The following is a 23,501-nucleotide window of genomic DNA, read 5'->3' as shown; positions in this document are numbered from 1 at the left end:
TTTATAAAGAAGGCAATCAGTATTTGTTTTAAAAATGAGAGAATCAGGCCAGACATGGTGGCTCACACCTGTAATCCCAGCACTTCGGAAGGCTGAGCAAGGCAGATCACAAGGCCAGGAGTTAAAGACCAGCCTGGGCAACATGGCGAAACCCCATCGCTACCAAAAATGCAAAAATTAGCTGGGCGTGGTGGTGCACATCTGTAATCCCAGCTACACAGGAGGCCAAGGCACAAGAATTGCTTGAACCCAGAGGTCAGAGGTTGCTGTGAGCCAAGATTGTGCCACTGCACTCCAGTTTGAACAACAGAGTGAGACTCTTGTCTGGAGGAAAAAAAAAAAGAATGGGAGAATCAAACTCAGAACTGGCAACAGTAGAGGGCCCATGTCTCACCTAGAAATATTAGATGAGTCAGTATTCAGAAATAAGAATTTCTGAATGTATAACATGCTGGCTATTTAAAGCTGTCCCTCATGCCCTAAGATAAAATTGAGTTCTAAAACATAAAAACAGTGTATTGATCTTTCGTCTTGAGAAATTGAAATTTGATCACTATTTTAATCATCTAAATAAATTAGGCTGACAGTTTCCCCCTAAGTTAGCACATTCAGTATTCTAGGGCCATTTACACACCAAAAAATTGACACTATTTTAGTAATTTATATCACCTCTAATTTGTTGCTTGGGTGTGCACATCACTTTATACCTCTGTGCTGCTTATTCTTTTATTAAAAAATTCTTGGGTCCAACCCCTCATAACAATTATATATTAGTATATTACTTTCTAGTTTGGGTGTACATTGCATTTTTTTTTCCAACTTAACATGGCTGTATAGTCCTTATTTTTACTATCGGTACACTATTCTTCTGGGCTAATATATTTCAAATAATTTCGTTACTGTTAGGTACTAATTAAAAAGAATTAGAGTTTTGGGAAATGGTAGATTACAGATTGAATTCTACCACTTAATTAACTTTATGACTGAGCAGATTCTTGAACCTCAGTGCTATCATCTGTGAAATGGAATTACAACATCTGCCTCCTTAAAGGCTGTTACTATTTCTGTCCAAATGAGCAGTGTCAATGTACATGCTTACCAGGAAAGTATATCAATTTATAGCCTTTTTGTCAAAGTACATCAGCATAATTTCTGCATTTCTGTATCTGTCCAGTGAAGGCACAGGTATCAGGGAACTTTTTTGTCTTGCAAAAGGTGGAGACCCTTTGAATTTGTGCATTAAAGAAGTCAATATTAACAGCATTCATTGAGTGTCAAAAGGTGATTTTGCAAACCTCCAATTTTGAAACATCTGTATTTGCCTGTAGTGTTTTTCTTTGTAAATTATATCAAATGGAAATTCGCAGCTTGAAATTTTCTTTAAAATGTTGGTAAAAGAGAATAAAAGTCATCTGAAAAGAAATGTCTGTGGGTGGGGTTGGCACATGCCTGTAGTTCTAGCTGCTGGGGAGGCTGAGATAGGAGGATCACTTGAATGAACTCTGGAGAGAGAGAGAGAGAGGGAAGAAAGGGAGGAAGGGAGGGAGGACAGGGGAGGGGAGAGATGGAAACTTTATGATGCTAACAGATAGGATTTAAGTAAGGGTGAAAGCTTTGAAACATGGTCCTGTCTCCTTTTTACATACGAAACACTCAGCTTGCCACTTACTAAGCTGTCAGGTATTTGTTGAATTAATGACAAATGAGCCAAAAATGCATTTCTGCTTCCTTGCCTGCCACTCATTCCTTAACCAGTTGGAATTTGGAATCACTTTCAAAACTGATATTACTTACATTCACCTAATTGCCAAACTAAATGAACAAGATTTGTTTTGCATCCTGATTAACCTCTTGTAGCATTTGGCTATGCCAGATGTCTTTAATTTCTGCGATTCTACTTTGTCCCGATGTTCATTTTTGCAGGTTTTTTCTCTGCTACATTGGAATGTTTGGTATATATGTGTTGTTGTCGTTGTTGTTGTTTGGAGGGAGACGGAGTCTCACTCTGTTGCCCAGGCTGGAATACAGTGGTGTGTTCTCAGCTCATTGCAGCCTCTGCCTACTGAGTTCAAGTGATCCTCCTGCCTCAGCCTCCTGAGTTACTGGGACTACAGGTGTGTGTCACTATTCCTGGTTTATTTTTGTATTTTTAGTAGAGACAGGGTTTCACCATGTTGGTCAGGCTCCTGACCTCAGGTGATCCGCTCTCCTCGGGGTTACAGGCGTGAGCCACCACACCTGGCCTAGTGTATATGTTCTTGACTCCTTTCTTCCTTTAAGCTCTTTCTAACCCATCCTGATGGTTCTATAACCTTTCAGTTTCTAGCCTGGATCTCTCTTACACATTCAAGATCCGTATTTCTTTCTCTGCCTGGATATTTGGTAGGCATCCCAAATTAAATTCAGTATGTTTCATTGTTATCCCTGAATCCAAACAGTATACAACAAGCAGGCACCGATGCCTGCCTGGATTTTTTTTTTCCTTATATTTCCTATCCTAGTTAATGGTCTCTGCACAAATTTAGTCTGTATGCAGCATTGTATCGGGTATGGGTATGTTGTTAGGGAATGTGAATCAACAAATTTTAGTTCAGATCATGGCTTAGGCATCATCTAAAACAGACATAAGCCTTTTTGAGTATCATCTCAAAACAGATGTAACAGATCTGCCTTAGTTAACATGATAAAGTAAAAACTACAACACACCACATCACCCGGCTCATTGCTGCCTGATAAGCACTCAAATGTTGGTTACCTCTTCTCTTCCCAAATAATCTTGTCTTTATGGAATGTAATAATACTTTTCAGCTGTCTCAGATTATGGTACCTGACAGTTCTCCTGGTCTTTTGCCTGAATGATGGTTATGCTGTTATGTGGTATAGTCTATTCTTTAATTTTTTAAATACATTATGATAATTTAAATAGAGACTATGGAGAAAGAAGTGCTTTTTGGGGCATTAGATGAATATTATCTCTGACTTAGGCTTTATTAAAATTTACTCTAAGCTTTTAATGACCAGACAAGTAGTTCTTACTGTTGCTTTTTTTTTTTTCCAGTGTCAATACCAGTAAGTCTTTATTTATTCATTGTATTTTCCCAGGGAAAGGAGAAGGGAAGGGAAAAGAGTCAGCATGTGTGTTACAAAATCATTAGAAAATGAGAAAGGAGGTACTTGGTACAGCAAAATCAATCATCAAATACACCCCCTGCCTCTCGCAACCCCAGTGATGGGGATACCAGTGCCCAATGGGGCTAAGTCTCATAGTTCAGGAATGAGGGGAAGGGATCCCGAAAAGAATAGACAGGTACGGGCTTTCTTACCCACCCTGCCTCCCCATAAATTTAAGATTTCACACAAAGCTTTGATTTGTAGCAGTAAACAGAGTCACATTTGTTCATCTCCTGTTAACAGTCTTGTGGCTACTTTAACATAAGTGTCTTGCCCCTGCATATACATTCCAGACTTCCTTGGATATACATTTAGATTCCTGACCATCCTGGCCTCCTGACCATCCTGACTCTCTTGACTTTCTACATGGAAGGCCCCTTATTGCTTCTACTTTATGATTAAAGATTTAATATATCCAAAATATAGATTAAATTATAATACTATAGATTGATCTATATTTAAAAATATAGATTAATTATTTGGATAGATTTAATCTATTTTTTTTTTTTTTTGAGACGGAGTTTTGCTCTTGTTACCCAGGCTGGAGTGCAATGGCGCGATCTCGGCTCACCGCAACCTCCGCCTCCTGGGTTCAGGCAATTCTTCGTGCCTCAGCCTCCCAAGTAGCTGGGATTACAGGCACGCGCCACCATGCCCAGCTAATTTTTTGTATTTTTAGTAGAGACGGGGTTTCACCATGTTGATCAGGATGGTCTCGATCTCTTGACCTCGTGATCCACCCACCTCAGCCTCCCAAAGTGCTGGGATTACAGGCGTGAGCCACCGCACCCGGCCGATTTAATCTATCTTAAAATATAGCAGTGTCTCAAGCATTTGGCGTGAATCACATCAAGAAGTAGTCTTGACTCAGGAAGTTGAGAACAAGAGTGGGTTTCTAGTTTCTTCAGGATTTTTGCATAAATTATTTAAGAGTTCTGGAGACAACCCAAGAATTAAACGTGTGTCGGGGGGGGGGGTTGCTCATTCTTAAGATCCGTGTGTGTGTGTGTGTGTGTGTGTGTGTGTGTGTGTTTTGCATCTTCTTTCTCTGGTAAGGTATAGAAAAGAAAATAGAACAATAAGCAACTGTCTTAATAGATTTTATAACATAGAGTATACCTTTTATAAATGTATACTACATATTTATTATGCAGTGTTGATATTTTTTAGAATTTGTGTTTAAGTTGAAATATGTTAAGTTTTTTTACTGGTTTATATAATTTTCAGGATACTATTTCTTTCCTTTTTTTTTTTTAACAAAGTCTCGCTCTGTCGCCCAGGCTGGAATGCAGTGGCACAATCTTGGCTCACTGCAACCTCTGCCTTCTGGGTTCAAATGATTTTTCTGCCTCAGTCTCCCAAGTAGCCGGGACTGCAGACGCATGCCACCACATCTGGCTAATTTTTGTATTTTTAGTAGAGATGGGGTTTTGCCATGTTGGCCAGGCTGGTCTCAAACTCTTGACCTCAGGTGATCCGTCCACCTCGGCCTCCCAAAGTGCTGGGATTACAGGTGTGAGCACTTGACCTACTATTTCTAATTGCCTTTCAGTTAGTGAGCATTTATTCTCAAAGAGAATTTTTTTACTACCTTGGTAAATTAAATAATGCCATGAAGAATAACTTTATTTAGAGAATCCCTTTATTAAAATGAATTCCTGTGTTAATTTCTTAATGTTTTTCCCATTTTCTGTATCTTATGGAAAAATTCTGTTTTTTTTTTTTTTACTTACTTCGTTATCTGCTTTTTTTATGGGTTATATTTCATTCCTTTTCTAAAATTGTTACTGATGTCCATAGTTTTGAAAAGTCGTGAAAATTGAATTCTTAGGATACACTTCTAGGTGGGGCTATTTACTCTTAGAAAACACTCGTGTTTTAGGCCAGCCTGTTAGCTAGTGGTCTAGTAAAGGTTCATACCCTAGGGGTCCGTATTTTGAATATTGGCATAAATAGAAAGAATGGAAATGTGATACCATGAGTTTCATAATGTTGGGAATCTGAAACTTACTTCACATAATATCTTTTGGAAGTCTGGGAAGGATGCTTATGATTAAACCAAACAAAAACAAGAATTTAAGAAGCTAGATATGTTTTTTAATGCCAGGATTTTATCTTTATAATCCTCTATGGACTCTCCTTATGTTTTGGTTAGATTTAACCATTTGGGGGAAGGAGTAAAAGTATGTGGTTAAGTCTCATTGAATCACCTGATGGCTGGGATTTACTGTTGTGAGATTTGTTAAAATGGTTTTCCCCTATTTATTTGTTTTTTTTTTTGTTTTTTTGAAACAAAGTCTTGCTCTGTTGCCCAGACTGGAGTGCAGTGGTGCAATCTTGGCTCACTACAACTTCCACCTCCTGGGTTCAAGCAGTTCTCATGCCTCAGCCTCCCAAGTAGCTGGGATTACAGGTGTGCGCCACCGTGCCCAGCTAATTTTTGTATATTTAGTAGAGACATTATAGGATATGAAAAGTAACCTCCTCATCTATGAAATGTTAAACTGACACCCAAGACAGTCAAAGCAATACAATATTCCACACTCTTCTGGTTGTACCAAAAAATAAACAAAGGAAACAACCAGTGAATGATTTTACCTCTTTAAAAAAAATTACACTTAAAAAGTGGGAAGAAATGGGATTCCCTCCTTTAAAAATGTTTCTAGACCAACTTACATTTACAAAATATTTGATAAAAATACTACTATGGATTGTACAAGAAGGAAGACAGGGACCACTGATAAGACATGGTATGTATTGAGTGGACTTGGCTTCTTTCTCTCTCGCTTCATCAGAGGCCGGACTCTGCTTGGTTTTAGTTTCTCCGTTTTCTGCAGGTAAATCTTTAATTTCCTGGTTAGCCACTTGAGCTTGTTTTGTCTTTGCTCCCCCTCCCTTTCCCTTTTGTTTGCACTTTTTTGTCTGAGAATTTATCCTTCTCTGCTGCCATTTTTCACCTTCATTTCCACTTTTACAGAAGTAGGTTGAGCTGACAGCCATGCCGATTTTCTCTTGGGCTCTTCCTTCACCACCCCTTCGCCACTTCTTTGGCAGAACTGACTACCTTCTTGGGTATCATTGGCAGCGGGGAGGGTGTGTGTTGGGTGCCTGCACACCAAGAGCCTTCGCAAAGCTGGGCTCCCTGGCCACTGCAGCTCCTCCCGCTGCCCGAGCTGCTAAGATATCCTGATTGTATTTTCCAAGTGGTGATGCAGATATGTTTTACTGCCAAATAGTTAAACTTTTCATTTCAAAAGTTTTTTTAAGTTTTTCTTTTTTTGTCTTTCAAGCTCTTTTCGCTTATGGATATGAAACCTCCCATCTCTAGAGCCAAGATGATTCTCATCACTAAAGCTGCTATTAAAGCTATTAAGGTAATGATAACATAAATATAATCAATTTGAGAAATGTTTTTGCAATTTTGAAAATACTACCTTTTTAAACATGGGAAGTCAACTTGTGAATTAGTTTAGGCCTTAATCAAAGAACCCTAACCAGCCTTTGCTGAAGGTACATGATAAGCATATTTTTGCATTGTAATGTATTCTTTCAAAGCAGTTTGGGCTTTTTGGAGCGTGGGGAGACAGAGTCTCACTGTGTCACCCAGGCTGGAATGCAGTGGCGCAATCTCAGCTCACTGCAACCTCCGTCTCCTGGGTTCAAGTGATTCTCATGCCTCAGCCACCCAAGTAGCTGGGATTACAGGCGTGCGCCACCATGCCCAGCCTCAAAGCAGTTTTTAAAATTTTCATTTATTCCTTATAAGCCAACTGTTGTTTAGTTTCATTTTTATTTAAAGACAGAAAAAATTTAAGCTCTGTGAAATTAAAAGTCTAACCCAAAATCACACTTTAAAAAGTGACTTATTTTAGAAAAAGTGACATTGTTTGGCTCTAATTCCGTTGGTTTTGTCCCATCAGGTTGCCAAATATTCTGCTTTATGAAGGTTTATTGATTTAAAATTTAAGAAAAAAGATCTGTTTGGGGGAATTTTTGTAGTTTTCTGTTTTTAGTTTTTCTCTGATTTGTTTTTTAAGATTTTTAAAAATTTTTGATTATGAATTATTTCTCATGGTTCATTCAGTATTGATAATATTTAAATTATACAGATTTCAAAGTTTTAAGTATTTTCTAATTAGAGGAAATGTAGAAATATGTAAACTGAACAGTAATTTTCTTTTTATTCTTTTCAGCTTTATAAGCATGTAGTTCAAATAGTAGAAAAGTTCATCAAAAAGGTAACTATCTTTCATTATTACCTCATTTTAGTTACAATATGATTTGTAATTTACTTTGTAAATTTTAATTTGGATGCTTGTTTCTAAAGCCACTTCATAAAAAAGTAGTCACTAGAAGTTCTTTTTAATCACTAGAAGTTTAAAAACAAATTGTTAGCAGTACCATTAATTGGTACTTTACTTACTGTGAACTTAACACTCAGCTCATAGCATATTCTTATATGTTGGGCAGGACCCTTCCCTAAACCTGAAGTGCTTGCTCTACCCTTTGCCCTGTCTACTGTTGATGTTTAAACGTTTAACTCACCTTTGAGTATTTCAAATGAAATTACTTTGTAAAATTTTCCCAACTTTTCCCATCAGAATAACATTTTTTGAGTTATAGTTGTCTGTTAGTTTTAACTGTGTGATTAGCACACATCTGTCTTAGTAGAAAATTGAGAACAGTGACTTGGACATCTTTGTCTTAACTTCTGACCTGGAGCTGTGACATGTAATACCTACTATTCAGTGTTTATAAAAATGTCTCTAATCCATGGCCTTTTTATAGTGGCTTAGGTATAGTAGTTAAAGCTCCAATAGGCCAAAAAAATGGTTAGTAGAGGCCAGGCGTGGTGGCTCACGCCTGTAATCCCAGCACTTCGGGAGGGTGAGGTGGGCAGATTACAAGGTCAGGAGTTCGAGACCAGCCCAGCCAACATGGTGAAATCCTGTCTCTACTGAAAATACATAAAATTAGCTGGGCATGGTGGTGCATGCCTGTAATCCTAACTACTTGGGAGGCTGAGGCAGGAGAATCGCTTGGACCCAGGAGGCAGAGGTTGCGGTGAATGGAGATTGTGCCATTGCACTCCAGCCTGGGTGACAGAGCAAGAGTCTGTCTCAAAAAAAAAAAAAAAACTGGTTAGTAGAAGCTTTGCATAGTAGTACTTCAAAGACAAATAAAATGAAAAAAATTACAAGCATTGCCTCCAAATTACTGCTATATTTATTAATACATTTGGATCTATTTTTTTGTACATGTACATTTATAAAAGTAAAAATTGATATAATACTGGTTGTTAGCCTGCTTTTCCCACTGAGTTTATCATAAACATTTGCAAAATACTCCTCTCTATGGTTGTTACCATAATGCACTTAGCTATTTTCTGAGTTGTTAGACCTAATTTTCTTTTTTTGCTATAAACTCCTAGATGTATTGGTGGATTAAATAAGACCTTGCTTTTATTGCTAAATTGTCTTTGATAAAGGGTTATACTTGTTTGTACTACAAAAACAGACACCTACATATATTACCACCAGAAATATATGTACGTGTCTGTTATTCTGTTGTCAGTTTGATTAGCCAAAAACAACTTCTTTTTAACTTTAATTTATCTGGTACTAAACTTTAATAGAAGTAAAATTGATATGTTAAAAAAATTGTTAATTTTGAAAGGTTAAAATTATCTTTTTGAGCAGGGTGAATTGTAGAGACTATCATAATAAGTGAATTTGTATGGGACTGGCTTAAGGATTGGTAAAGTAATGTTGATTCTGGGACATTGGGTGTGGGGAGGCAGAGAAATCAAAGAAGAGTAAAATCTTGGGGGTCAGTAGTATCAAGAGAATGGTAGTTCTGTGTAGACATGGGAAATTTGACGAGTTAGCCGTTTAGAGAGCTGAAACATTCAGATAGTTTTTAACCAAAAGCAATCATTGGGTGGATATATAAAATTTCATAAAGGTGAAATTAATGGGTGTCAAATTGTAACTTTGCTTTTTCTGTACTGATTTTACATCTTTATCCTTACAGTGTAAACCAGAATACAAGGTTCCGGGATTGTATGTAATTGACTCAATTGTGCGACAGTCTCGTCATCAGTTTGGAACTGATAAAGATGTTTTTGGGCCAAGATTCTCTAAAAACATAACTGCCACATTCCAATATTTATATCTTTGTCCATCTGAAGATAAGGTATAGTTAATTTTTAAACTAAAACTTGTATTCTTTATTTAAAAAATTAATGTTTTAAATGTGTATTAGATATTTAGAGCCTACTGTATTCCTGAATGAGATTTTTGTGTAGCGATGTCTGTGAGCTTGAAACAAAACCCAGTTTTTTCTTCAGCGGCCATTTCATATTTATCTATTTTCTTACAAAGTTCTTCAGAAATACGGTCATACTGTTGAAATATGAAAGGAGCAAAATTTATAGAATCAAATAATGTGATAGCAGTTGTCAGGGACTAGGGGTAAGGGTAGCAGTAGGAGCTGCTATTCAGTAGGTATGACATTTCAGTTAAGCAAGATGAATAGATTATAGAGATCTACTGAACAACATTGTACCTATAGTTAACAATTCTGTATTGTACACGTAAAGATTTGCTAAGTGGGTAGATCTCATGTTAAGTGTTCTTACCACAATAAAGTGAAATCTTTTTAAAATAATATGAAAGGAGCATCATCTTGCTTTATCATTGGAAAGATGCGCTTATGTAGTTGAGTGATGAAGAAATTCTGCAGTAGAAAAAGGCAGCAATCATCTTAATGTTGATTATTCCAGAAAGAAAGGGCCAATAATTGATGTTCTTTCCCAACATACAGAGGTACTGCAGCTTCAGTGGTATTCATTAGCAATCAGACTACAGTATTTAATTCCTTATGTATACAGTTGGCTTTACAACATACTATATAAAAGTAGAAAAACATTATAGATATAGTAACTGGCTATAAATAGGAGAAATTATACTAGTAAACATACTCAGAATAATGAAGAACAGAGACATTTACCATAAACAGCATATAAATTTGAGTGTCATAGATGGCTGTTTTTATATTCTTGGAAGAGTGCACTTGTGGGAAAAATACACCGAAAACTAAGATGGTTCCTTGAGTAAAGATGAAAAGTTATACCCATGAGTAACACATCTTCTCTGGATCTCCTTCATATTTACTTGGCCACATTAAGTTAAATTTTGATTACAGGCTAGTTTCTTAAATGTTTTCGCTTTTACAATTATTCTGAAAAAATTCTCCTTCATTTACTTCTTTAAGATAGTTTTTTTTGGGGGGGGGGGGTCAGTTATAGAGATTCTTTGTAACTGTAAGTAAAATAAAATGAAAATGTCAAATAATAAATTTCTTTTCTGGGTCTGTAGTCCATCTCTGTGCCTTACTCTAGATTACACCACTGTAGAAAAACTAATTAGAGTACATTGTTTTTGTTTTTGTTTTTTGAGATATGGAGTCTTGCTCTTTTTGCCCAGGCTGGAGTGCAGTGGTACAATCTTGGCTCACCACAACCTCCGCCTTCCAAGTTCAAGCAATTCTCCTGCCTCAGCCTCCCGAGTAGCTGGGATTGCAGGCATGTGCCACCATGCCCAGTAAATTTTTTGCATTTTTAGTAGAGATGGGGTTTTTCCACATTGGTCAGGTTGGTCTCCCTCAGGTCATCCACCTGCCTCGGCCTCCCAAAGTGCTGGGATTATAGGTATGAGCCACTGTGCCCAGCAATTAAAGTAGTTTAACCAGGTTTTAATTCTGATTTTTTTCCCCTCATTTCTGAAACACACATAGTATGGAAATATTAGCCTAGGGGGGTTTCCTCTTTTTTTGTAAGAGCATAATAGGTTATTTATGCAAGTATTTATTGTATATTTGTGTTTCCTCATGCATAACAGAGTAAAATAGTTCGTGTGCTGAACCTTTGGCAAAAAAATGGAGTGTTCAAAATTGAAATCATTCAACCTCTTTTGGACATGGCAGCAGGAACCAGTAATGCGGCCCCAGTAGCAGAAAATGTTACCAATAATGAAGGTATGGTCAAATGTATTTGTGAGCTTACCCAATGACATATTTTGCACATGAAAGAGTCAGAGTTTATCTGTATTGATGGAATTTTTCTGTAAGAAAGAAACTTGAGTTTACATCTGGGAAGGTGTGATTTTCTTTCCATGATTCCTATTTATAATAAAAGTCTGTTCTTCTATTAGTTGTTACAGTATAAACTCTAGTGCCACAATCTATATATTTTATACTGTGTTAAACTGGATAAAATTTTATTTTAGTGAAGAAGCTTAATGAGGAAAACTTGTAGGTTAATAGGTTTTTTTTAGACCTTAATGCCCTTTTCTTTTTTAGGATCACCTCCACCTCCAGTAAAAGTTTCTTCTGAACCGCCCCAACAAGCCACTCCAAACTCTGTCCCAACTGTACCACAGTTGCCCAGCTCTGATGCTTTTGCTGCTGTGGCTCAGCTGTTTCAGACAACTCAAGGCCAACAGGTAAAGTGTCTAGTCAAAGGTGAAATTGTTTACAGGACTAAGTACTGATGTGACCTCTTGTTTTCCATTTTTTATTAATAACCACATTCAAAGGAGAACATACGTCTGCTTTTCAACTAGAAAAGCCTTCATAAGAGAAGTAATGATATAAGAATAATAGGGAAAATATGAACGTGATGAACAAGGGAACAACACTTAGAAATAGCAGTACCTCTTTGAAGAAGACTTCAGAACTGCTAAGTGGCTTGTGTTGGTGCTCACAATTCTAGCATTTCTGATGGATTTCAGAATTATTTGTAATGGACAATTTTTCCATTTTTCTAGAACACTTCTGCTTACCTTATTTACAATTTATTGTGTTTTCTCTTCAACCATCATCTTGTATCATTGACATTGTCAGCATACATTTTTTAACCTTAAGCAATGCACATTGTACTTGTGTTGAATTCATTCATTCACAACAAATTTAACCATTAGTAAAAGGATTTTTCTCCAATTTATTCTGTGCCTATGCTATTTTGAATCACCTTTTTTTTGTTGTTGTTAGTAAATTAACTTTTGATAGTACGATTATACTTTGTTGTGTGATTTACTGGTTTTCCCATTCTTTAAGCTTCAGCAGATCCTTCAGACTTTTCAACAGCCTCCAAAACCACAGTCTCCTGCCCTTGACAATGCTGTGATGGCTCAGGTTCAGGCTATCACAGCTCAGTTAAAGACAACTCCTACACAACCATCTGAACAAAAAGCTGCTTTCCCCCCACCTGAACAGAAAACTGCATTTGACAAGGTACATTTCTCTCACATAACCCAGCCCACTGTTTATATCACTCAACCTAAATTATGGAAGTTATCCCTCCTGTGGATTGTTCATTTTGTTGTATTGTAATTTGAGGGATTGTCCCCCCTCAGCATCAAAACAGATTATTTTCCCTGGTTTTAAATGTGATACATGCTCACTGCAAAAATGTTCAGGGTTTGAAACTGAATTTGCTAGTATAAAATGAAAAAAGTAAAAAGAAAAAAATTTAGGGAGTAAAGGAAATAGAAAATTCTTCATTAACCCACACTTGGGGATTATTATATAACATTTTGCCTTACATGTTTTCAGAATTAATTTCCTACAGATATATGCTTTCCTTTTATTTATTCATTTATTTTTGAGGCAGAGTCTCACTCTTGTCCAGGCTGGAGTGCAATGGCGCAATCTCAGATCACTGCATCCTCCACCCACTGGATTCTCCTGACTTAGCTTCCCTAGTAGCTGGAATTACAGGCGCCTGCCACCTCGCCTGGCTAATTTTTATATTTTTAGTAGAGATAGGGTTTCACCATCTTGGCCAGACTAGTCTTGAACTTCTGACCTCATGATCCACCCACTTCACCCTCTCAAAGTGCTGGGATTACAGGGGTGAGCCACCGCGCCTGGCTGCTTTTCTTTAATTGATCGTCATACATGTCCACTTGTTTTGGTGTTAATACTTTTTTGTCTTTGTTGTTGTTAAGATTAATAGTGGATTTAGATCTACATTGTTACTGAATGCATGTAATACATAGTATTCCACTTCACGGGCACATTATAGTTTAGCCATTCCACTACTGGTAGACATTCAAATTGCTTTCAGTTTTTTGCTGTTAAAAAAACCTGACGGCCAAGTGTGGTGACTCATGCCTGTAGTCCCAACACTTCAAGAGGTTGAGGAGGGAGGATCTCATAAGCTCAGGAGTTTGAGACCAACCTCGGCAACATAGTGAGACCCTGTCTATATGTATTTTTTATATATTTGTGTGTGTTTTAATAATATGTAGGTATTATTTTTAATAATATATAAAAATTAAATATTTTTTATGTTTGTATAATTATGTATTTTATTATTATTAAGTTTCAGTTACCATATATATAATAAGAGGGTTTGGTAACCAGCTGGGCATGGTGGTGTGCACTTGCAGCCCTAGCTACTCAGGATGCTGAGGTGGGAAGATGGCCTGGGCCCAGGAATTCAAAGCTGCAGTAAGCCATGATTGTGCTACTGCGCTACATCCTGGGCTATAGAATGAGATCCTGTCTCTAAAAGACAAGCAACAAAAAAGAGGATTTGAGTTGGGTCAGTGTCTTTCAGCTGCTGTTTTGGGCCTATGGTTTCTTAGGCATGTATTAGAAGCTGCCTCTAACAGCTCAGAGCTTCTCATTGAAATTTAATCCTAACAGCTCCACTCTTGTATGTTTTATTTGGTTTATGGCTTTGTAAAACATCATTTCACTTTTCACTACAAAAAACCTCAGAAGTTTGTAAATCAGGACTGATGCCTTTGGTTTCATCATCTCTAAAATTTCTGATTCTTTCCAACATCCTAATTATAAAAACAGAAGGACTTTATTGCCCATAGTCTAAATTAAAAATCCATGTAGTACATACCAGTTTTCATTATATCTTAGTGATTTATGAGTGATGACTGATTAAATGAAAGCTGGATAAATTTTTTTGAGTAAAGAAATACATGCTTGTAGAAAAAAAATACAGAAAGTTATAAAATAAAAAAGGAAGGAATTCCACACTATAGGTTTGAGCAGATTTGTCTGTGTATATTCTTGCACACCTATTTACATGTACATATGAACATAAACTCATGTATTTGGTTTTATTAGTTTTTTTTTTTTTTTGGTCTTATGTTGTGATTAGGAAAACTCTTCATTTGTATTGAAAAAGAATTCTATATTCTAGTAAATGTTCTTTTATGTTTGTTTAGTCCCTCTGGAATTTTTAGAATATGGTTCAAGACAGTGAAATCTTTATATTTTTGAAAATATCCGATTCTTCCTTGCTGCTTTTCATACACTAAATTCCTATATGTTTCTATGTGTCTCATTTCTGGACTGTCCCACTAATATATTTGTTTATTTCTGCATCATAATAATTCTTGTAACAGACTCTTTGATTTCTTGGTGTCCTGTCTCTACCCATCCCACTTACTCTTTTTCAAACTTTCTTCATTTATCATAAAGTGTATTAGTCAAGAGTCTCCAGAGAAACAGGACCAGTAATTGTATCTACATCTGCATCTGTCTGTCTAGATTAAAAGAATGAAAGATTTATCTTAAGAAACTGACTCACACAATTGTAGGGGCTAGTGAATTTGAAATTTGTAGGGCAGGTCAGCAGGCTGGAAATTCAGAAGGAGTTAACATTGAAGGTCTGAGTCTGAATTTGCAGGTTAGCAGACTAGAAACCCAGGCCAGGGTTTCTCTGTTGGAATGTTGAGGATAATTCCTTCTACAGGAAACCTCAGTTCTTATTCTTAATGCCTTCAACTGATTGATTGAGGCCCACTCATTATCAAGGGTAATCTGCTTTACTCAGAGTCTACTGATTTAAATGTTACTCCCATCTAAAAAGTACCTTCACAGCAACATCTAGGTTAGTGTTTAACCAAACAGCTGGGCACTGCATAACCTAGGCAGGTTGACACATAAAATTAACCATCACAGCATACTTTTCCAAATAAAGTGTAAAATTCTATACATTTCTATGTCAATGTATAGAATGCTTTGAATTTACAGGCAAATTTAGGAAAAGCCATGATAATGAGCATCTTTCTGTTATTAACATGAATTGTAATTCCTCTATATTTAACTTTAAGTGGATTGCCCATAAGTTTAGAAAAAGTAATTATGTGCTTTTCCTTTGGCTAAGAAGGTCTGTTTCAGTCTACTCACTGGAAATAATTTGTCTGTTTCAGCTACTTTATAGATCCTCAGTGTCATAAAAAGCAACTAAAATTTCTTTTTGGATAGACCTCCATGTTAATTTTTTAATTGCTTTATATAGCTTTTTCAGAGCAATGTTCTTCAAACTTTAAAGAACATATTAATATGTAATAAACTGTGAAGATCATAGGTTTTGTTTTTTGTAGGCAACTTTGACCAGATTTTAATTTTGGCTCCAATTACTTACAGACTGTCCTGTTGTTGAATTAATGTTTAGTATTCGGTAGTGTAAAATAAAGGTGGTAGTAAAAATATTATATTGTTGCCATGAAGGTTAAATAAAGATGTTTATAAAACAGCAAGGTGCCTGGGCTATGGTTCCTGTTCAGAAAATACTAACTAGCTCATTTGTAAGAATACTCACTTGACCTAAAACTACAAAGAAAGAAAGAAAAGTCAGTTCTATCCCCAAACACTCTTCACACTTAGTTTAGTCCTATATACTGTGTTGTCTAAGGAGGAAACTTTTATTACTGATTTAAAAATCTGTTGTTCAATAAAGCAAAACCAGAATCTCTAGGCAGAACTATTATAGAATGACACAAGTTTAGGGATTTAAGGTTGAAGTCCATGAGCAGAATGGCACAGCTTGAAAGGAAAGATTGCTTATTGAAAGCCAGAGACTGAGGGCTTTGAAGTCAAAAAGATCAGTGTCCTCCTCCTGATTCTACCATTCACTGACTGTACAATCTTGATCATGTTTCTTAATCACCTGAGCCTTTGTTTCCTTGTCTGTAAAAAAGAAGAAATTATATCTACATTGCAGTGTTCTTGTGATGATGAAGTCTATATAATCTGATACTCAGTAGGTATTTAATGCATTACCTTTTTTCCTGAATAAATCTTAAAATTTTTTTTCTAGATAGGTGATCTCATTAAGTCTCCTGAGTTTGTTTTTAAAAGAAAGTTTCTGATAAGCTGTAAAATTGTGAGAACGAAGTGAGTGAACTACTTAGTGAACTGCTAGTGACTTTTTTGTGTCCCTATCCTATGCTATTTTTTTTTCTTTTTTTAATGTTAATATATTCTTGAGCAAGCAGTATATGGACACTTTTCTGTGTGCATTTATGGTGATTGGATAAGATAGTCTTTTTGTACATTTTATTCTGACTGAAAATGTATGCCCATTTGCACAGTGTTCCAAACATTTTTAGTCTAGGGAAATGAGTATTTTAGAAAAATGTGTATGCTGCTAAATTGCTTGTGAAATATACTGTTAGAAAATAGAAAGAAAGCACTGTACTTACAAATAGGGAAGGAAAACAGAATAATAACATGGTGTGTTTTCCAAACTGGCATCTGTGTAAAAACTGTTCATATCTACAAACCAAGGTCCTTAGGCGCATGTGGGAAAGTAAGATTGTGCTTAACAATGTGGGTTTCTAGATAGTGGTAAACATCCTTAGTTTTTATAACGTTTTTTGTGCAGTGAATCAGTCTAAATTTTAAAATGGAGTATTGATATAATTTTTCCAGAAGTTGCTTGATAGATTTGACTACGATGATGAGCCAGAAGCTGTGGAAGAATCAAAGAAAGAGGATACCACTGCCGTCACCACGACAGCACCTGCTGCTGCTGTGCCCCCTGCTCCTACCGCCACCGTGCCTGCTGCTGCTGCACCCACTGCTGCCTCTCCTCCTCCTCCACAGGCACCTTTGTTAGTTTTTTTTTGTTCCTCAGCAGATAGAAAATTGGTAATAGTTGTAAAGGCATAATCTAAGTAACATTTAGCAGTGACAATTTTCAATGAAGTTGTTTTGTAAAATTTGTGGAATTTTCTCTTAAATGAGACGGGGAGCCTCTAAGATTTAAATCAATAAATGGCTTTTATGTTGGGGATAATACTGAGTTTGTAAATTTAATATATAGATTGATACGTGGTTCAGTAACATGTTGACTAATGGCTCGTGAAGAACACTCTTTCTGTAGTGTAAGTGTGACTGAGAAGCTTGTGCTTTTGAATGGGTAAAAAAGATTTTCCACATTTTTTTAGTGGCTTTCCTGGAGATGGCATGCAGCAGCCAGCATACACACAGCATCAAAATATGGATCAGTTTCAGCCACGAATGATGGGAATACAACAGGATCCCATGCACCATCAGGTACAAGCATTTTTCTTGCGGCTGAAAAAAAGATCTATTTATTAGAGCATGTGGTTTGCACTCCACAGACCACTATGCAGCTGTGTGATTGGCTAAGTCGTATTATAGCTCTGATAAAAGCTGTTGAACATGTAACTGTTTTGAGTTGCTTTTTTCTGTAATTAAAACAAGGATGGTAAAATCACATGCTCATATTTTAATAATAGGCCTTTTAGTTAAAATAATTTAGAAATTACAGTTCTGTTTGAAGAAACCGACCTATTTAGTTATACAGCCTTTTCCCCTGGAAGGGCTTTTCTTCTGTATTTTGTGTGGTTAGATACTTCAGAGGGCTCTGAGCTCTGAACATTGAGTAATATAGTTTGAAATCTGGAATAAAAGGAGCATACATAGCACACTGGAGAGTTGCAGGAAGTTAGTAGAGATTTGTTCAGTTTGTTTCAGTAAATTATTTCATTGAGTGTTTCTTAAACTTGGCTGTGCATCTAAATTATGGGGACGGGGTAGGGAAGCATTTTTGTTATTTCAGGTGTTTAACAATTACTGAAAGTTCATAAATAATTTAGAAAGAATACTGTTAGCATTGTATTTGTAGTTTTATTTGTGTTTAAATTGTACATGCAGAAATATGTTAGATTGTAGTTTACTCATTATTATGATCGTTTATTTGAAACTCTAAAAGTTGGGTATGTTCGTTGAAATTCCCCCATGGTAATTTTTTTTTAAAGTAAACCTAGAAGTCATTGCTTCTAGAAAGCCAGTTTTCCTCCCAAAAGTCTTAAAATACTTGTCTTTAAAGCTGAAACAAGACCATTTGCAATAGAGTACTACTTCCGACTTGAAGTTCAGTTTATCACATTGCTTTCTTATGTAAATGAAAGTATTTCTTTAAATAGTTAAAAACTAAACCTGTGTATTCATAATTTTAAAATGAGTTACAGAATTTTTAACTATATGCTTGGTATGTAACAATCCTTGCATGAAAATTGTACATATGGAAATTGTTAAGCAATGTTGAATATCATTATAACTTTTCCTTGATCAAAGTTTATTGAAGATATTTTAGTTTTATGTAATAACTAAGGGTTTTCCAAATTATTTTGGTAGCTATTACTCATACATTTTCTTTAAAAATGAAAGGTTCCACTTCCTCCTAATGGACAAATGCCAGGATTTGGACTTCTTCCCACACCTCCATTTCCTCCCATGGCTCAGCCTGTGATTCCTCCAACTCCACCAGTGCAGCAGCCTTTCCAAGCTTCTTTTCAGGCACAAAATGAACCACTTACACAGAAGCCACATCAGCAGGTATAATTTTATTCTCAGATAGTTGTATCATTTTTGTTGCCTTGACTTATTTGCAGATTTCTGCTTATTTGCTTGCTGTCTTCATATTTGACTATATAAAGAAAGACCTGGATACATGTTAAACTCTCTCAGTGCTCCAAGTGTTTCATCTGGAAAGTAGACATAAAACTACCAACTTCCATAGGATTCTGTGAGGTTTGAGATAGAGTGTTAAAGGCTTATTAAAAAGTATGTAATTTAAGCAAAGTAACTTTGCCAGAAGTAGAGAAGTATTTCTTTTAATCTTTTAAACAATATAAAAGTGTTTTTTTGTTTTTCTTTTTTCTTCCAGTGATGATGGCTAGTTGTTATTGAAATAGTAATTTGGTCCCAAGCAACCAAAAGAGAATTGCTTAGGGGCAGGAGAATTTTAATGTAGCATTTGTTAGATTTTGTCCTCTTGCCTTTAGAATTTTTATATTTCTCATTTTATGATGGTTTTTGTTTTTTAAGGAAATGGAAGTAGAACAACCTTGTATTCAAGAGGTTAAGCGACATATGTCTGATAACAGAAAGTCAAGATCTAGGTCAGCATCCAGGTAATCTATAGAAAATGTTTTTTCCAACTCTATGTCTTAGAAGACATAGAAATTAAAATTAGATGGGGTTACTTTCAGATATTCAGAATGTTAATAAAATAACAGTTGGTATGTTTGTATTTGTATATGTGTGTAGAAGGGGGCAGAAGTATTGATTTTTAAAAAATCTACCTTGTTCATCTTACATTTTTCCTCTATATTTGAGTTGCTCAAATGTAATGGAACTTTTAATATATAATTCTATACCTTAGGTATACAGTATGTCATATTAGAACTCTATTTTCAAGTTTCTATTACAACTTAATTAGCCAGCAAAAGGGGAAAGATCACAATAATGCTATAATCAGAGAATGTTTTTAATTACTGCAGAAAATACTTTACTAAGAAGGTAGATAACAGTAGCAGCAATGGCCAGGTGGGAGGATCACTTGAGCCCAAGAGTTCTGGGCTCTAGTGCGCTATGCCAATTGGGTGTCTGAACTAAGTTTGGCATCAATATGGTGACCTCCTGGGAGTGGGGGACCACCAAGTTGCCTGAGGAGGGGTGAACCAGCCCAGGTCGGAAACGGAACAGGTCAAAACTCCCGTGCCGATGAGTAGTGGGATTGCACCTGTGAATAGCCACTGCAGTCCGACCTGGGCAACATAGCGAGACCCCCGTCCCTTAAAAAAAAAAAAGGTAAAAGCAATGTATCTCAACCTTGAAAATTAGCTACTTAAATTACAAGAATGTAATTTTATATAGTACTAGAGGCACTGAAGATGACAGATACTTTCATTATATAGGCTGTCAACATTGTTTATTTTATTTAAATAATGTGCATGATTTCTAATGTGAGACATACTAAAATCTCTAAAATGAATTCCCAGCTCTTGCATTCTTACATAATCCAAACATTAAATTGCCTAGTTGTATTTTTTTAAATTAGTATGTGCTTATATTTTCTGCTTTTTGTCTATATGCTATCCATTCTCCCTTCTCTTGAAAACATTAGGTCACCAAAAAGGAGGCGATCTAGATCTGGTTCTAGATCTCGAAGGTCTCGTCATCGACGTTCTCGGTCTCGGTCCAGGGATAGACGCCGACATTCTCCCCGATCTCGATCCCAAGAAAGACGGGATCGAGAAAAAGAGAGAGAACGTCGACAGAAAGGCCTCCCTCAAGTCAAACCAGAAACTGCAAGTGGTAACTCAATCTTTATATTCAAACTTCCTGCACTATTTTTTCTTGTCTTGGGTTTAAAGTGTTTCATAACTGTTAGCAAAAATGTAAAAGAAATATTACCTGTGTGTTTTTTATTTGAAGTATTGCTTTATTTTGTCTTAGTTGTTTATGCATCAGTGTATACCCTTAGATTTGCTTTTGTACCTTAAACCAGCTGTAAAGCAGCAGTAAGGAGTGAACCAAACATTTACAGAATATTTCTGAGTCTCATCAAATATCTTCAGTATACGTTTAGTAAGATATACTAGACATATATTTAATATAAATCAATAACTATTAAGATGATTAAGATTGCCAGACTCGGTGTCTCACGCCTGTAATTCCGGCACTTTGGGAGGCCCAGGCGGGCAGATCACCTGAGGTCAGGAGTTCGAGACCAGCCTGACCAACATGGAGAAAGCTCGTCTCTACTAAAAATACAAAATTGGCTGGGCATGGTGGTGCATGCCTGTAATCCCAGCTACCCAGGAGGCTAAGGCAGGAGAATCACTTAAACCCAGGAGACGGAGGTTGCAGTGAGCCGAGATCACATCATTGCACTCCAGCCTGGGCAACGAGAGTGAAACTCCATCTCAAAAAAAAAAAAAAAGATGATTAAGATTTTAATTCATAATATGACTAGGACATATGTAAGGTTTCTGATTCTGTAAGGCTTATTACCTAGGACACAGCATTAAAAAAGAAAATCGTGAACACTGAAGAGTGGAGAAAGGACAGTTACATGTAGTGAACAAAGCACTCAGCTGGTTGATAATCAAGAGACTTGAGCTCCAGACCTAATTCTGCTGTTCATTGGCAGGGTAATGTGGGCAAGTTGTTACTTCCCTGGCTTCAGTTTTTGTAGATGAAATCTTTAGATCCATCTACAAAAAAGCCAGTTTTTTCCAACTTTTATGTATACCTTTCACTATCCCAGTTCTCTTTTTGTAAGTACTAACGCAGTTTTCTAGAATTTTAAAAATGTATGTCAGATTTTCTGTTTAAAGTTGTGGTGTTGTAATATAGTTCATGGATATTTTGTGTAATTTTTTTTTATTTTTAGCTACAGTGCTGCTCATTATCAAATGTCAATCTCTTTATGATTGTAATTTTATTTTAAGTTTGCAGTACTACACTCTGGGTGGGGCAGCTGGACAAAAGAACTACTCAGCAGGATGTTGCCAGTCTCTTGGAAGAGTTTGGTCCAATTGAATCAATTAACGTGAGTGTTTATTCATTTATTTAAGTGTGATGGACAGGTGTAATTAATGTCATTTTATGAAATGAAGGACTTGAGACCTAAGTTACAATTTGCCCACGTTTATAGATGTGACTAGAGTTTAGGTGTTCTGAGTCCACATTTAGAATTCCCGGTTATTAATATTTCTTGGATAACCAAGTTTAATTTCAAACATTTCTAGGTAGGCCGGGCGCGGTGGCTCACGCCTGTAATCCCAGCACTTTGGGAGGCCAAGGCGGGTGGATCACGAGGTGAAGAGATTGAGACCATCCTGGTCAACACAGTGAAACCCTGTCTCTACTGAAAATACAAAAATTAGTGGGGCATGGTGGCGTGCGCCTGTAGTCCCAGCTACTTGGGAGGCTGAGGCAGGAGAATTGCTTGAACCCCGGAGGCGGAGGTTGTGGTGAGCTGAGATCGCGCCACTGCACTCCAGCCTGGGTAACAAGAGCGAAACTCTGTCTCAAAAAAAATTAAACAAACAAAACAAAAAACAAAAAACATTTCTAGGTAAGTCTTTATATAACAAAGCTTGGAGGGCTCAGTTGAGACCAAAGTTGAATTGCCATCATAGAAGTGAATTTAACCTTACGTTATAGAGCATGGGATGGGGGGTGGGATTCCTGGAACTGGTTACTTAGTATTATATCTTGTTGCTCTTAATTCTGTTACCTTTTATAATATTAAAATGTTTTGGAGCAGATGATTCCTCCCAGGGGTTGTGCCTATATTGTTATGGTTCATAGGCAAGATGCCTATCGTGCCCTGCAGAAGCTGAGCCGAGGAAACTATAAAGTGAACCAGAAATCCATAAAGGTACAGTCTTACATTTTATAATTCATTTTTAAAAATAGGCGGAGGCAGAAGGGGACAAAATAATATGTGGCCTTTAAAAACTAATTTGGATCTTAAAAATGACTTTTGACACTAAGGCATTTCATGTGCATCTTTATTTTATTTTATTTTATTTTATTTTATTTTATTTTATTTTATTTTATTTTATTTTATTTTATTTTATTTTATTTTAAAGAGAATGTCTCCTAAAAGAACTCTAATGTTTTAACATAAAATTGTAAATGTTACATGCATGGTAGAATTTTGGTTTTATTTTGTTTCAAATGTAGATGGGTTCATCAAGGTAAATTAATGCTTTAAATATGTTGTCCTTTAGCAGTATGTTTTGTCCTGTTCAAAAAATTTGGATACCATATTTTTAAAGTTTGCCATCTTAGAATTAAGGGTATTTTTTCCCTAAGAAGCTAAAGTCACTGTTTCCTCTGTGTCTTAACACACCGTTCTGCCATTGGATTGCACTGCAAAAGGATTTTGTCTGATGTTAAGTAATTACAAGGCACTCCTAGACTTGGAAAAGTAGTCCCCAGTATGCTGCTATGCTATTCAGTAAACTTCAGCCTTTCTCTGATAAACTTTTTCCTCTTCTTTAAGCTTTATATTGGCTGGGTTGGGTGAGAGTGGGTAAGGAGCAAATGCCAGTGAAGTTTCCATCCTAGGACAAAGTGAGAATTAAAGGTAACCAGTTCCTTAGTGAGAAGAAGGCTTTGAATGAGATCCAAGACTAGCTGGTCCAGATTGCTCCCTTGCTGCCAAAGTCAGAATGGATAGAATG

At 36.4% G+C, this 23,501-nt stretch overlaps 1 protein-coding gene across 3 annotated transcripts in view; it reads left to right on the top strand.

The window, feature by feature from the left end:
- Positions 1–23,501, top strand: part of SCAF4 (SR-related CTD associated factor 4) — a 65,149-nt gene that overhangs the window by 18,006 nt on the left and 23,642 nt on the right. For 2 of the 3 annotated variants that reach the window (XM_012446545.2, XM_012446525.2), the window contains exons 2-14: positions 6,462–6,545; positions 7,365–7,409; positions 9,205–9,366; positions 11,073–11,208; positions 11,533–11,675; positions 12,289–12,465; positions 16,918–17,099; positions 17,436–17,544; positions 18,685–18,852; positions 19,345–19,430; positions 20,426–20,616; positions 21,756–21,856; positions 22,577–22,690. In XM_012446545.2, the coding sequence (XP_012301968.2) occupies positions 6,462–6,545; positions 7,365–7,409; positions 9,205–9,366; positions 11,073–11,208; positions 11,533–11,675; positions 12,289–12,465; positions 16,918–17,099; positions 17,436–17,544; positions 18,685–18,852; positions 19,345–19,430; positions 20,426–20,616; positions 21,756–21,856; positions 22,577–22,690 (1,698 nt within the window). The remainder of the gene's footprint in view (positions 1–6,461; positions 6,546–7,364; positions 7,410–9,204; positions 9,367–11,072; positions 11,209–11,532; positions 11,676–12,288; positions 12,466–16,917; positions 17,100–17,435; positions 17,545–18,684; positions 18,853–19,344; positions 19,431–20,425; positions 20,617–21,755; positions 21,857–22,576; positions 22,691–23,501) is intronic. The other variant, XM_012446535.3, reaches the window with a different exon arrangement.

Source organism: Aotus nancymaae, unplaced genomic scaffold, assembly GCF_030222135.1.
Source record: "Aotus nancymaae isolate 86718 unplaced genomic scaffold, 86718_ANA_hifiasm-v0.15.2.pri h1tg000022l_1, whole genome shotgun sequence".
In the NCBI taxonomy this organism is placed as follows: Eukaryota; Metazoa; Chordata; class Mammalia; order Primates; family Aotidae; genus Aotus; species Aotus nancymaae.
Note: the sequence above shows the minus strand (reverse complement) of the source record. Positions and strands in the feature narration are given on the sequence as shown.